Consider the following 13,456-nt stretch of genomic DNA (forward strand, 5'->3'; position numbering starts at 1 on the left):
TAAGTGCGGGGCCAACCTTTTCGCACTCGACAGCGGCGCTGAAACATTCTCTGTGATAATTTTTGAGAGCGCGCTCAAAATGGAACTCAAACTGAAACTGAAATGCACAACCAGCCAAGGGCACCCACACAGTGCGCGCCAAAACTACACGTACGCCGACCACCAGCCCCGCCCATTTCAGTGGGCGTTGGGCGGTTAAGTGGGTGGCTTCAACGTCGACGCATTTAAAATTGAAACAAATTGTGAATGATGGAGCAGGGGCAGGTGCAGGTGCCTGGGCCAGAATGGGGCGTCCAGAGTTTCTGGGCGGATCGGTGTTTGTGGGTCTGTGTTTGCCAACTGCTACTCATGCTGCTCTGGCTCCCATGTTTGCTCCCCTAGCTCCCCTAGCTCCCCTAGCTCCCCTGGCTCCCATAGCTCCTCTAGCTCCGTTAGCGGAGTGCCGGTGGATTGCTGCTGTTTGCCGAGGCTCCTGCGCTGTTTGCTCTCTGCGAGTTCTGCGGAGTTGTGGCTGCTTGGAGCTGGGAGGACAATAAACCATAACTTAGTGTGCACGGTAGTTCCCGGTGGTTGCCAGGTCCAAACTGTACGCACCTGACCAAGCCAAACACATTGAGACTCTATTAGAGGGAGATGAATGAGTTGCAAAAGTGGCCAGGACCAGCATTTTAGCTGGCCGCGTTGGAAGGTAAGGAGCAAATATACAAGTATAAATGATTGGGTGTATATTTGAGCTTATGGCGTCACCATTTTCTCATATAAAATTAAGAATGGCTTTGAATTGAATGCATTTCCTGGGTGTGCCAAATTGCTGACAATTGTTAACTAATATGAATATCAGATTAATTTGCTTGATAAGCTGCAAGCGTTTTGTTGCTCACTTGATTTAATCCCTCACATGCCACTTTTTATAGCACTCGCATATCTTTTCCGCACCGCCGTCAGCTGATTAAACGCTTTTGCTAAGCGAGCCGGATGAAAGCGTGTCGGAAATAAATCGAAAAACTTTATTAATCATAAGATGCTTGTGCGCCAGCGGCAGTCGTTGCAGCAGCCGCAAGTTACTCATACGCCGTGTTGAGCATTTAAAATGCTGTTCGCTGCAAGTGTGTGTGTGCGCTTGGGTGAGTGCGTGCAACGTAAAATTATGGCACACATTTATCAACGTTTTAAACGCGCTGATGACAATCTGCTCGGCTGCAATTTAAATATGCAAATGACAGACACCGAGGGGCGAAATTAAGGGGGCGTTTGGAGGGTGTGTGGTCGCAGTACGCAGCAGATCAGGAAGCGGACTTCGCATTGTTGGGCGCGTTATGGCCCAGACTCCTTTGCACCACGTTTCCCCGGTATTCCTGCAGATGCTCCTTCAGCTGCGTCTGAAGTATGCACGTCAACGCATTTGTTAAATCACTGCGAGAAAAGGACTGACAACTCTATTTTAAAAATTTGTAACAATTTATTTGGAAATTAGCTATAGGATTTTAACTCATTTATTTTGTCCATTAATATCGCTAAATAATATTATTGGAGTATGGCTAAAATACGATTCGATATTGGTGAGCTTAGTAAAACTGAAGAATTGGCAAATATTTTCCGTCAGTGTCCGCACATATTTTAGAGCGCACTTAACTCGTTTGCAGCTGGGGTCCTTGGGCTGGTGGCATCCATCCCAACCCAGCCCAACCCAATCCATCCTGCCTGCTCCTTGGCGCGCCTGGGTGTATGCAATAAAAATGGCTAGCGAGCAACAATGCGACTGAAGGCAAGGACCCGCTTTTCCATCGAATGTAGATGCTGAATGCCACGTTGCCCTCGTGAACTTTAATTACAAAATGTGCTCTGTCTGAGCCTCGGGATGTCCAACTGTTGGCAAACTTTGGGCGCTGCCGGAGCCGCATAGAAAATATGTAAATCATAATAAGCGGCGTGCTCGCCTGACATCCGCAGAGCTATTGCCATGGCTATGTAGCCGTGGCTATATGGCTCCGCTTTAGTTTCAGCTTCGGATTCAGCTCGGGCAAACCGCAAATTAAAAATTTCTGCACGTCTCCACATAAAAAACTTTCTGCTCTTCATATTTTTCTTCCTTTGGCTTTCTTTTTATATTTCCCCGCTCTCCTCCGCCCATTTTCCATATTTTCCTCTTCCTTTTTCCTTTCTTTTTTTTTTCGTTTAGTTTCTGAAGCTGGCAGTGCTGTCGCCGGTTTATTTCCTTTTATATTGCTTTGCTTTATGCACACACACTTACGCAGGCCGCACACACGCACACTCAAACTATTACATATGCAATATGTGCCTGCCTGGCACTTCAAAGTTTAGCTTACATTTATTTGCGTATGTGTGCTTCACTTGAATTGTTATGTGAATGCGTGCGGGAGCGGGGCGGGCGTGGGGGCGTTTGGTGCGTGGGTGGGCGATCCTTTCATGGCGACCCCTTTCGAAAGCCCCCGCCCCGCCCCCCTGCCTGCCTGCCTGCAACTGTCCTGACGCGTTGATTGTGTTTGCATATTATACACGCCCTTTTATGTCCTATGGCAATATGAAATTTATTGTCTCCTTCTCAGTGTTGCAGCCTCGTAGCAGCCTCAACCTCAGCCAACGGCCTTCAGTCCTGCAGCCCGTCAGCCTTGACAGGAGGGGTAGGAGGGTTGGGGGGTTGGCGGGTTGGGCCGAAGTCAGAGAGCGACAGAGAACAGGACATTGATTTTAATCCCAGTCGGAAGTCGCCTGCCATTCGCTTTACGAGCAGCAGCAGCAGCAGCAGCAGCAGCAGCAGCAGCACAAAAGCAGGCGAGCACATTTTTAATTAAAGCAAGGAAAAACAAAGGGCGGACGTGGCAGGCAATGCGCTTTTCCAGCTGCCACAAAAAGCACCACAAATTGTTGAGCAGGCTGCGAAATGCTACAAGTAATGCAAGATTAAGATGAGAGCTAAATGAAGAAAGTGTGCATAAATGTTTATCCTTTCACTGCTGTTTCATTTCAAATGTGTCGGCATTGATTGAAACATGCAGTTGTTTAAAACATGGTGGACAAAAGACGGGTCACATTGTATTTATATTAAAAAATTTCATAACTCATATCGGCACATGTAACATAATTCAATCGTGCCTCGCATAATGACCCCTTTAGTGGCATTTGTATCATTATGTGACTATTATGGTTTCCGCTGAGCCAGCCCAAAAAAATAACTAAAAGGCTTGGGACGCGAATAGCTGCGCTTCGCGGGAAATGCATTCAGCTGCATGCACATGGCAACTCTTAAATAGCCAGTCTCTCGTGTGGCATGCAACTGAATGGTAGCGGCGAAAAAAAATGGGAAAATGGGGTAAAATAGGGAAAACAAAGCATTACCAAAAAGCGATTACCCCCAAAACTAACATAACACGCCAATTTATGTGCACAATTGTTTACACGAAGTTGTGTGGCCATTCAATGGCTTCGCTGCTCAATTGTTCAACTGTTTAGGTGTGCACTTTTCCAACTGATTGAATGTGGAGCTGCCGGCTGTACTTGTATAGCCGTAATTATGGCCGGGTAACCAGTTTTATGATAAATGCGGACGGCTGCTGGCCCACACGGCGAATGCGTAATTGAATCAGAAGCCCATTAAATCGAGAAAACTTTTTTCAATATTCGCGGGCATTAAGCTTCAATTTATTTCAATCAGCGAGCGCACAATTTGCGTCCACCGAAGACCATAAAATTGCAGTAAATTCAACAATTGTAGAGTTCAATTACGAAGGAGGCCGACATGCAGATATATTCCCACAATATACATATATAGGTAGGTGTTTTTTCTTTTTTTCACTTTTTCGTTTCAATTTCATTTCACTGCTGCCTCTCTACAATTGACAATTTAATGGAGTCTTCCGCAGTTGCGGCTGAGGTCGAGAAAAGCCATTGTCTGGGCTTTCCCTCGGCTTTTCGCCGGGAATTTTCCCTCATTCTGCTAGTGTTAACCGCTTACTTAGGCCATTATGCTCGCTGGCCGAGGCGACATTGTATTAGGCTGGCAAATTTATGGACGCGGCTTTTATGCTTTAAGGACTTCGGCCAGACTCGAGCGTTAATGGGCGCACTTGTGAATTTATGGGCATGGCCTGCGGTAAAAGATAAGGATAAACCTGACTATGTCTATTTCATAGTTAGCAGCCTGGGCTTCCTAAGTGTGAGCTAAGTATGTAACTCACTGCACAAATGGCCGTATTCCCCCATCTCAGTCACCTGGTCTTGCACGTGGCATATCTTCGTGATTTTATGGCTTTCACACCTCGCTCACATATTTACTATACAAATTACGATTTTTATTGCATGTGATTTCGCTTCCTTCTTGGCCTTTTTTCTGGCACGTGGCAAAGGGTTTCACTGTTTCATTGAAAATTAATGGTTTATTTATATGATGTGTTGAGGTCGATATAGCGGGATTGCTCGTACGATCTTTAGTGCCCGGCAATTGTTGCGAGTTGGCCTTGCATGTGCCACAAATTGGGGCTGAAATTGCGTGCTTCAATTTGGAGTTTCGTTAACTTGTTTTTTCGACTGTCTCTGTTCGCGGTAAATTGTACATTTTCATAACTATGCGCAAATTGCTGAGGAGCACGAAGGGTAATTCTTTGATTAGAGCCCGCGTGTTGCATGTTGCGTGTGGAAATTATGCTAATTTCCACTGCTGTTGCACTCATGTATGCCGAGTGTTTCTCTGTTTGTTAAATATGTATGACATGCAAATGTGCCGCGAACCGACTTCAATTAACTTTGATCGATTTAACAAAATGGCTAGCAGTTTCAGCTCAATTAATTTGTTTTGTTTTCCGCTTCTGATTTGTTGCAATTAAATGCGTTCCCATTCAGTTATCAAATTTATATAATTATATTAAGGGACTCTGCATTAGCATAATGAGTAATTACATTCGAGAGCATTAAGGCTTTTGTGTGGGGCTATTAAGATCAACTTGTACCCATATTAAATAGTTTATTTAGGCTGAAATGAAACTAAATATTTGAATATAAATGAACTAAATAACCTTGATATTTTACTTAGAAGAGCATTCTAAAAGTATAGTATTTTTTAAGCCGGAAAAGAGTTTGTTAAAATTATGTTTAAGCGCTTGATTTCCAATATGTGCTCAATGTGATGTAGCTAGATATTTTACTTATTACTAGGAATGATTTTTTATATATATCTGCAATATAAATACTAATCAACTAGTTATGCAAAAATGCGTCGCAAGAGCTTACAAATATTAAAGTATTTGTCTAAAAATGACAAATATTTGTGCTGATTATATTTATTTTCGCCTCTGGCAAAATATACGGCTTTGACTTAGCTTTGCCAGAAGTTTTGCATAATTTCGCTTGTATGCCAAAGTTTCAGTTGTTAGTTTATCTGCTGATGGCGTTAGTTAGAGAAATTGTTATATCCGTTTTTCCTCCATTTTGTCCACTCGTCCCACAAAACCACACACCACAGCGAAATGCATATGCAGATTCTAAAAATGAAATTAAAATAAATGGAAACGCAAGCGGCAAATGAAGAAAAACTATTTATTTATTTGTGTTTTTGGAATATTGCGGCACGCTTCTTTATGTGTTGTCATTAGGCAAATAGTTTGCGGACTGACTGTGAAATACGAGTGTGCGGCACTGCATGTTGCATGCTGCAAAACGAACAGCACACAATTATGGCCACCATCGGGGAATGTGACGCTAGTGATTTATCAGCACAGAGATATCAATGTCGGGTTACAATGTGCTGGTTTGTGGTGTGGCCTAAAACAAACAGAAAATGGCAGCATAATTTAATTGGGCTGGTAAATTTAATGGGTTCATTAGACGGGTGTTGCCTACTTTTCGGCTGAAAATAATGCAAAGCGTGAGTTGGTTGTCAGCCACCCAGTCTGAGTGCGTTTTTCCTTAGCCGCTTTGCCCGCTCATTATTCTTGTTGCTTGGGAAATTGTGCTACTGTTATTATAATACTTTTATGCCATCGTTTACCCTCGCTGGTGCGGCTGCTGCTGCTGCTGCTCCTGTTGGTGTTGACTTAGTCAAGAGCAATTAACATGCAAATAAGGCCTATTAGTTACCCAAACGTCAGCCTGTCGGCTGCTGTGTCTCCCACAATGGCCACGCCCACCACCACCACCCTTACAGCCACGCCCACCCGCACCTTTTAGCGCAAGCTCTTTAAGGATTCCGTGACAGGTTGCTCTCTTTTTTGCCCTGTCGGGTCGCACTTTAATGACTTACTAATTTCAAGTTTGCCATCTTCCCAGTCTTCACGGGCAGTATCGTTAAAAATCTTAATTGGCAATTTAGCGGAGAACATCGTAACGCTCATCGTTGGATTAAGTGTTATGCTGGGGATGCTGGCCGTGGAAAACTTTTGATTTCCAAAGGGTCAATCCTTTGTCTGGAATCTAATCACCTAGGGCCAACATTTTTATGAAGTTTCGCCCTGCATTCGGCAATTAATGTTAATTGATCGCTTAAATCCAAGCACTTCCATTAAAACTTTTCGCGATGCGGGGCAAAAGTTAAAGCGCAATGGCGATCCAAAGTGAGATTCGGATTCGGTAGTGGGCATCCGCCTTGATTTACATTCCTGGAGCCCGGGACTTGCCTCATCACCATCACACATTCGCCCCGTGTGCCGCACCCATGCAAGTTGAATTAACATGAAAAAATATTGACCCACACACAGGCAAACACCAGCACGCATACAAACGCGGTGGGCAAAGGTCCTGCTGCAATTTATAGCTGCAGTGGCCAGGTCAGTGTGGGAAAATGTTTGAGCACACACACTTCCAGCGGCGTAAATGTTACTGGCAGCCCCGCAAACCAATGAAATGGAGAGAGGATACACCGCGCGCAAATAGTTTGTTTAATACAATAATATTTGATATAGCATTCGATATATTTGATATAGCATAGCTGCTAAAAGCTATACAACATACGAGTATATCTGGAACGAGAGCTACCTTTACCCTCTTTTGTCGCAGTGCATTTGAATCTGTCGGGGATTTACCCTTCGCAGGACACACAATGAAGGTGTGTGCTGACAACGAATGCTGTGGGTGATGATCCAGGTTGATTTATCTACTGCCGCTGAGGTTAAAAGTTTTGCGCATACCTCCATTGTTTAGGTCAGTTCCCTTTGTGTGGCAGAAGCACAGCGTAGCACCACCATCGCAGCCCCACCGCTGCACCTCCTCTGCACCACCGGTCTATAGGCTGACTGCCAGACAGGAGGTTATGCAAATGTCAGCCATGTGCAATTATTCAACCTTCGGCCGGCTGCTCGAATTCCTTTGCAGGAGTGCCTCTGTGATTTCTGCCCCACCAGCAACGTTTACTTAATCCATGATTATTTTATTGGTTTAGCTGGGAAACACAACTCAGTAAAGCAGACAGCTCATTACTGAAGCCCCATCGCTAGATCCTAACTAATTATGGAGCTTCCGAGCTCGTTATGCATGCGGGTTTCTGGTGGAGTCACCCATCCACTCCAAGCGGATGCTCAAGGCCACGTCCGGAGTATCGGCAATATTTTGCTGACGTCTCACTGAAATCCATCATTTTGCCCAACCGTCTGCGACACGTGGTCTCCCCAGTTGGCTAATAAATCTTAATCAGTCCGTACTCCAGTGGGTGGCTGCGGTCTCTGTTTAATTTGCGGAGCTCCCGCTTCCCATTGGAGGCCATGGCTTATCAACTTATCAACCCGGCCCGCATTGATTGGCCCGCCAATCGAGCATAATCGCAAAGCTTTTCCATGCTGATAACTTTATTTATTTGCTTTCCTAAAGCTTAGTGCACTGACCTCACAGTTGAGGTGTGCTTTTCGTTGCTTTTGAGTCTAGAAGAGGGATCCAATCTCGTTCATCAGGTTGTCAAACCAATTGCCCGTGGTGGTGGTGCTGTCGTCCACGGTTGTAGTGTTCAAACTGGCAGTGGTGTTGTTCCACCCAGGAGCTTCGGTAGTGCTCAGGGGTCCCTGGGTTGAGTTGCCGATCCATGGACCTTCACTGGAGCTTATGTTGGGGCCAAGAGTGGTGCTGTTCCAGTTGGGCTCCAAAGTGGTGTTGTCCCAGGCAGTGGTGTCTGTCGGTGGAGTCTGGGTGGTGTTTGTCCATGGACCCTCAGTAGAGTTGTTTCCCCACCATGGACCTTCGGTTGAGTTGTTTCCCCCCCATGGACCTTCGGTTGAGTTGTTTCCCCACCATGGACCCTCGGTTGAGTTGTTTCCCCACCATGGACCTTCCGTAGAATTGTTTCCCCACCACGGACCTTCGGTTGAGTTGTTTCCCCACCATGGACCTTCGGTTGAGTTGTTTCCCCACCATGGACCTTCTGTTGAATTGTTTCCCCACCATGGACCTTCGGTTGAGTTGTTTCCCCACCATGGACCTTCGGTTGAGTTGTTTCCCCACCATGGACCTTGAGTAGTAGTGTTTCCCCACCATGGACCTTGAGTAGTAGAGTTTCCCCACCATGGGCCTTGAGTAGTGGTGTTTCCCCACCATGGACCTTGAGTAGTGGTGTTTCCCCACCATGGACCTTGAGTAGTGGTGTTTCCCCACCATGGACCTTGAGTAGTAGTGTTTCCCCACCATGGGCCTTGAGTAGTGGTGTTTCCCCACCATGGACCTTGAGTAGTAGTGTTTCCCCACCATGGGCCTTGAGTAGTGGTGTTTCCCCACCATGGACCTTGAGTAGTAGTATTGCCCCACCATGGACCTTCGGTTGAGTTGTTTCCCCACCATGGACCTTCGGTTGAGTTGTTTCCCCACCATGGACCTTCGGTTGAATTGTTTCCCCACCACGGACCTTCGGTTGAGTTGTTTCCCCACCATGGACCTTGAGTAGAGTTATTTCCCCACCATGGACCTTGAGTAGTGGTGTTTCCCCACCATGGACCTTGAGTAGTGGTGTTTCCCAACCATGGACCTTCCGTAGAATTGTTTCCCCACCACGGACCTTCGGTTGAGTTGTTTCCCCACCATGGACCTTGAGTGGAGTTATTTCCCCACCATGGACCTTGAGTAGTGGTGTTTCCCCACCATGGACCTTGAGTAGAGTTATTTCCCCACCATGGACCTTGAGTAGAGTTATTTCCCCACCATGGACCTTGAGTAGTGGTGTTTCCCAACCATGGACCTTCGGTAGTGGTATTTAAGTTCGGATAAATTGTGGTGAGGGTGAAGTTGGGAGTGGTATTGGTGTTGGGGAACTGTGTAGTGTTCCATCCAGGTCCTCCGGCTGTGGTGTTCTGGGGCGGCAGTGGCTGTGGCTGACTCTGGGCGATGCAATTGGCCAGAGAGATGGAAGCTGCATTCAGCTTGATCAGTGCCTTTTCCACTTCACGGAGAATGCAGGCACTGCGGCGGCGACGATCGTAGCGGTAAGGGCGCACCGAGCTGAATAGATTCAGAACCTATTCGTAACAAAACTCTTAGTCACAGTTCTACTGTAAAAGTTAATTAGTCGAAGATAAAAACTCACGGTATCCACGTAGCATTGACGGTTCGCAGGTGCGCAGGTATCCAACTCCCTTTTGAAAGTGCGCTTCGTGGACACGGCATCCTGGCGTTCCAAATATCTCTCAATATCCTTAGATTCCAACTTGCCGCAGCGACGAATCTTGTAGCCAGCCGCCAGCAGGATCTCTATGTTGTCCACAGTGTAAAGAGCAGTACACTCATCGAATTCGATGAGCTCATCGGCCAGCGGCTCCTGTAGTTTTCCAGTCACAGCATCGTAGAACAGGGACTGCCAGGTAAGCTCCTTGGAACTCCTGGCTGCGTCAACTGCCGCAAACGCCTGGGGAATTCACTTGAGGATTATATAAGCCCACACCCTGAGCCATCTCCACCTCTCAGTGGGCTTGGTATGCTCACCTGAGCGCCGACGAGCAGCAGACACACTGCTAAAATTTTGCAGGGAACCTCCATCATGGCGGTTCAAATCGTTTCTGAGGTGGCTTCGCTGGCAGGTGACCAATTTAAAGCGGCGCGCATTTAATTTTTTATATTTTGTTTTTATTCTCCCTTTTTAAATTGGATTTATCTATAATTGTTCGGGCGCCCACCGCAATCAGCAAATAGTCGGACGGGCAGGTGATAAGTCTTTAGCATTCTAATTGATGATAACAATGGGTGGCCCAAGTGTCATCATCTTGATAAAGCCCTGCAAGTGCGGAACTGGCTGGGGAAGTGGCAAAAAGTTGAAAGACTTTGGTGAGTAACCGTTTTAGGGGTTCGGGAAACTCCGCAGGTTTATGTTCTCAGCGGGCTTGATGGCATGATTGGTCATTAATAATAGGGGAAAATTCGCGGTGACAGTTCTAAGGAAAAAACCGAATCAAAATGATAATGTAAAGTAATACGATGAATACCCGGCCTAATGAGTCTTAATTGATAAATATAACTCTCTAGATTGATTGTTACAGATACAGATTTGATTTCTGAGTAAGCCTAGAAGAATCTCTAAAAGGATTGATCTCTGTGAAGTTGAACAGTTTATTAATTATTTCTCTCTGAACTTAGTTGGTCAAAGGCAGATCTTCGAACTTCTGCTGGGGTATCTGCGACACCTGCTCTTTGGGCACCTGGGTGAGCTGCAGCTCCTTCTTCTGCTGCTCCTTCTGTTGGGGCACCTCACGCTGGGTGGGGATCTTGTCTAGGCACGAATTGAAGTCATTGGCCGCCTGGATGGACTGAACCTTGGCCTCGCTGACAGCTGAGCTGATGCAGTTGGACTTCTCGGCATTCACCTGAGTGGCATTGGAAACGAACTGGGACTTAGCTCGGTAGGCCTGAGAGTTGGAGGTGTCCAGCAGCTGGAGGTTCTTGTCGAACTGGTGGAAAGTGGGGTTCAGCATGTTGATTGAATTGTATGTAACGTAAACACACTCACAGAGGTCACAGTGCAGTTCAGGAAAACTGCCGAGTCGGTCTCGTTGCGGCACAGCTGCAGGTTCTGCTCCAGGGTCAACAACTGGACTCGGATCTGGTTGATGGTGGCGTTGGTGACCTGGGTGTTGGCACCATTGGTGCGATCGGCTGCCTCCTCGCAAGCGGTGGTGGCATTGGCCAACTTATCGCCATACTTCCCGGTGGCATTCACGTAGATGTCGGCACAAGTCTGGGCAGCAGGAGTCAGACCCCGACCCTCAGCCTCTCCCAGGACCATGCGAAACAGGACCTGCTCCAGACCAACATCTTCTCCGAAACGCGGCACGGCACTGACCTGAGATCAAGGCAAAATAATGTTTATTGCTTTAGGCAAGTGATTTCAAATACATATTTCTTAAATATTAGACTTAAGTGGTTAAAATCGGCAATCGAAGTTTGATTATTTTTCAATATCAACTTTTAAAGTGATAACAGCTTACACACGCCACTAAAATTGACTCGTCTCGCCAAATCGTTGAATTAAAAAAGTTGTAAAGATTGTCCCCAAAACAATAAATACACCTATTGACTATTGCGTGTCAAACTTTAAAGGACACAAGTTAACTTTGTTTTCGATAGGTCTTAAACCACAGTTACCATAATTGGTAATGGAACTCACGCTGAAAACGGTGACGGCCAAGAGGATAACTCGTGTGAAAAGCTGCATGTTTATGGCTTCAATTAATTTCAATCTGGCGACTCTGAAGAATTGCTGCGCCTTTTATACCTCAGCATCCCAGTTAAGAGATCCATCAGGGTCGAAAATTAGCTGCTAATTGGCAATGCAATACGATTAGATAAATTCTGGCAAGAAGACATGAGCAATTCTCACGAAGTTGGCTCTTTCCAGAGCTAGGACTCATATCCAAAGAGGCTAAGATAGCTGGTTGCCAGGTTAAATAACACTTCAATCAGGGACCGTGTCGTCTGATAAGTCAGCACACCCCCCTGGTGGCTGAAAGTCTGCCTGTGCTGGCTGTTATCTCTGTCATTTATGATATAAGACCTAATTTTACCCTGCTGAATCATGGCATTCGGCTTGCTGGTATCGCTTTCTATTTGAGAGTCAGTGATTTGGGAAATAACCTTAAATAGACACTTCAGCTGGGATTTTAATCTCTCCATTACATGGCCATATATCATATATCTAACAGCGGCAAGCCACTTCTCAGAATAGATAGACCCAAGGGTGATAAGGAACTTTGCTTAGGGTCATCGAGAGTGAAAACCCCGTGAAAATTTCCATGAATTCAGTTATCACCTGTTGCCACGAACCGAATTCGTATATCGATCTAATTGAAAAAACGCAATTGAAAAAAGTAATAATCAACAAATGTTTGGGTGACGAATTTACTATCATCTAATTAGCGAGGCAGTCAATGTGTGTGTACAAGAACATTTTGGAAAAGTATCTTGGGAATGGGGCTGCGTATTTATCAAAAACACAACGCCCCGGTAAAATGGGGAAAATGGCTACACATGTGGGGATTCGCATACTTCTTGCGATAGACCAAACAAGATTTATAAGCTGAGATATTGTTCCAAGCACCTTTGTGGAAAAGTCGTCGCAACTGGAACGATTTATCAAAAGCATAAAGTGCAGACAGAGCCAACTTTTGGTGGTACTACACTAAAAACATATCTGTAGATATGGGAAATCATTCTGCAGATATCATATAATTTATTTCTTAGAACCTAATAATAATGAATGACTGCGAGTGTCTGTGGCCGGCAAAAGCAATCAATCTTTAAAGAGGCTCAGGAATTACTCGTAACAATAACCCAATAAATAAATTGATAAGAGTGTATGAAGAACGCTGTTTGATAATCATGTGAAGATACCCATAGGAAGATAATTAACTACCTTCTGCATTTCTCTCAGTGCTCTGCCTGCCAGGCGCATCTGCTCCAGCGGAACTTTTCTGGGAGGAAAGATTTACCGGGCGACAAGTGCTAATTTGAATGTGGCCAGCCGTCTTATTTGTCCTGACAGTCACCAAGGTAAACCACCAGTCATGGTTCCCCCACGTTCCCAAATCAGATTGGGTTGTCGCTGCCGGTGTCATATCATTTCATTTCAGCCTGATGGTTCCCACTCCCACTCCCACTCCCAATCCCAGCAGCACTGGCTCTTTGGTGGAGTGGAGTGACTCCTGCTCCTGGGGATCCGTGGAGTGGTAAGTCATGTAATGCGCTTGAAGTGGCTTTACACTGCGGCTTCTGTATCTGTTTCAGCGTGTTCTTCAGCTTCTGTTCAGATCTCGAGTAGCTGTTAAGCACTTTCATTACACGGGCCCGAAAAGCGCAATGATTTATGCGAGTTATGAGGGGAAACAGCTCGAGTGTCGCTTTAAATACGAGCGGAAGGTCCTTTTGGTCCACAACCTCCAGCTGCGCGCATTTGCTGTTGACTGGTGTCATTAAAAATGGAATGCTGCGTACGGTGCGCGACAGAATGGTAAGGATGGATATTGTTGCGCATTGTTTGCGGCCGTTC

The 13,456-nt window shown here is 45.8% G+C and overlaps 2 protein-coding genes across 2 annotated transcripts; both read right to left on the reverse strand.

The window, feature by feature from the left end:
- Window positions 1–7,780: 7,780 nt before the first annotated feature.
- On the reverse strand, window positions 7,781–9,990 carry LOC6546952 (bifunctional endo-1,4-beta-xylanase XylA). The gene is made up of 3 exons (XM_026981078.1): window positions 9,904–9,990; window positions 9,509–9,826; window positions 7,781–9,440 (listed from the first exon to the last, which is right to left on the reverse strand). Exons 1-3 carry the CDS (start codon window positions 9,958–9,960, stop codon window positions 7,863–7,865), a joined length of 1,953 nt encoding a protein of 650 aa, XP_026836879.1. The 5' UTR covers window positions 9,961–9,990; the 3' UTR covers window positions 7,781–7,862.
- A 510-nt stretch (window positions 9,991–10,500) lies between these two features.
- Window positions 10,501–11,672, reverse strand: LOC6546951. Its single transcript, XM_001974565.3, has 3 exons — window positions 11,579–11,672; window positions 10,922–11,254; window positions 10,501–10,862 (listed from the first exon to the last, which is right to left on the reverse strand). The coding sequence occupies exons 1-3, from the start codon at window positions 11,624–11,626 to the stop codon at window positions 10,548–10,550; spliced, it is 696 nt and encodes a 231-aa protein (XP_001974601.1). The 5' UTR covers window positions 11,627–11,672; the 3' UTR covers window positions 10,501–10,547.
- Window positions 11,673–13,456: the final 1,784 nt, after the last annotated feature.

This window comes from Drosophila erecta, unplaced genomic scaffold, assembly GCF_003286155.1.
Source record: "Drosophila erecta strain 14021-0224.00,06,07 unplaced genomic scaffold, DereRS2 tig00000092-arrow-pilon, whole genome shotgun sequence".
Taxonomy (NCBI): Eukaryota; Metazoa; Arthropoda; class Insecta; order Diptera; family Drosophilidae; genus Drosophila; species Drosophila erecta.

What these genes read in the sequence shown, in the direction of transcription:
- LOC6546952 (XM_026981078.1), bottom strand. Translation starts at nt 9,960, where the DNA reads ATGATGGAGGTTCCCTGCAAAATTTTAGCAGTGTGTCTGCTGCTCGTC. An exon ending in TGCTGCTCGTCGGCGCTCAG is followed by an intron (nt 9,827 to 9,903) that starts GTGAGCATACCA and finishes TGAATTCCCCAG; the next exon opens with GCGTTTGCGGCAGTTGACGC. An exon ending in GTCAATGCTACGTGGATACC is followed by an intron (nt 9,441 to 9,508) that starts GTGAGTTTTTAT and finishes TGTTACGAATAG; the next exon opens with GTTCTGAATCTATTCAGCTC.
- LOC6546951 (XM_001974565.3), bottom strand. Translation starts at nt 11,626, where the DNA reads ATGCAGCTTTTCACACGAGTTATCCTCTTGGCCGTCACCGTTTTCAGC. An exon ending in TGGCCGTCACCGTTTTCAGC is followed by an intron (nt 11,255 to 11,578) that starts GTGAGTTCCATT and finishes CCTTGATCTCAG; the next exon opens with GTCAGTGCCGTGCCGCGTTT. An exon ending in TGAACTGCACTGTGACCTCT is followed by an intron (nt 10,863 to 10,921) that starts GTGAGTGTGTTT and finishes ACTTTCCACCAG; the next exon opens with TTCGACAAGAACCTCCAGCT.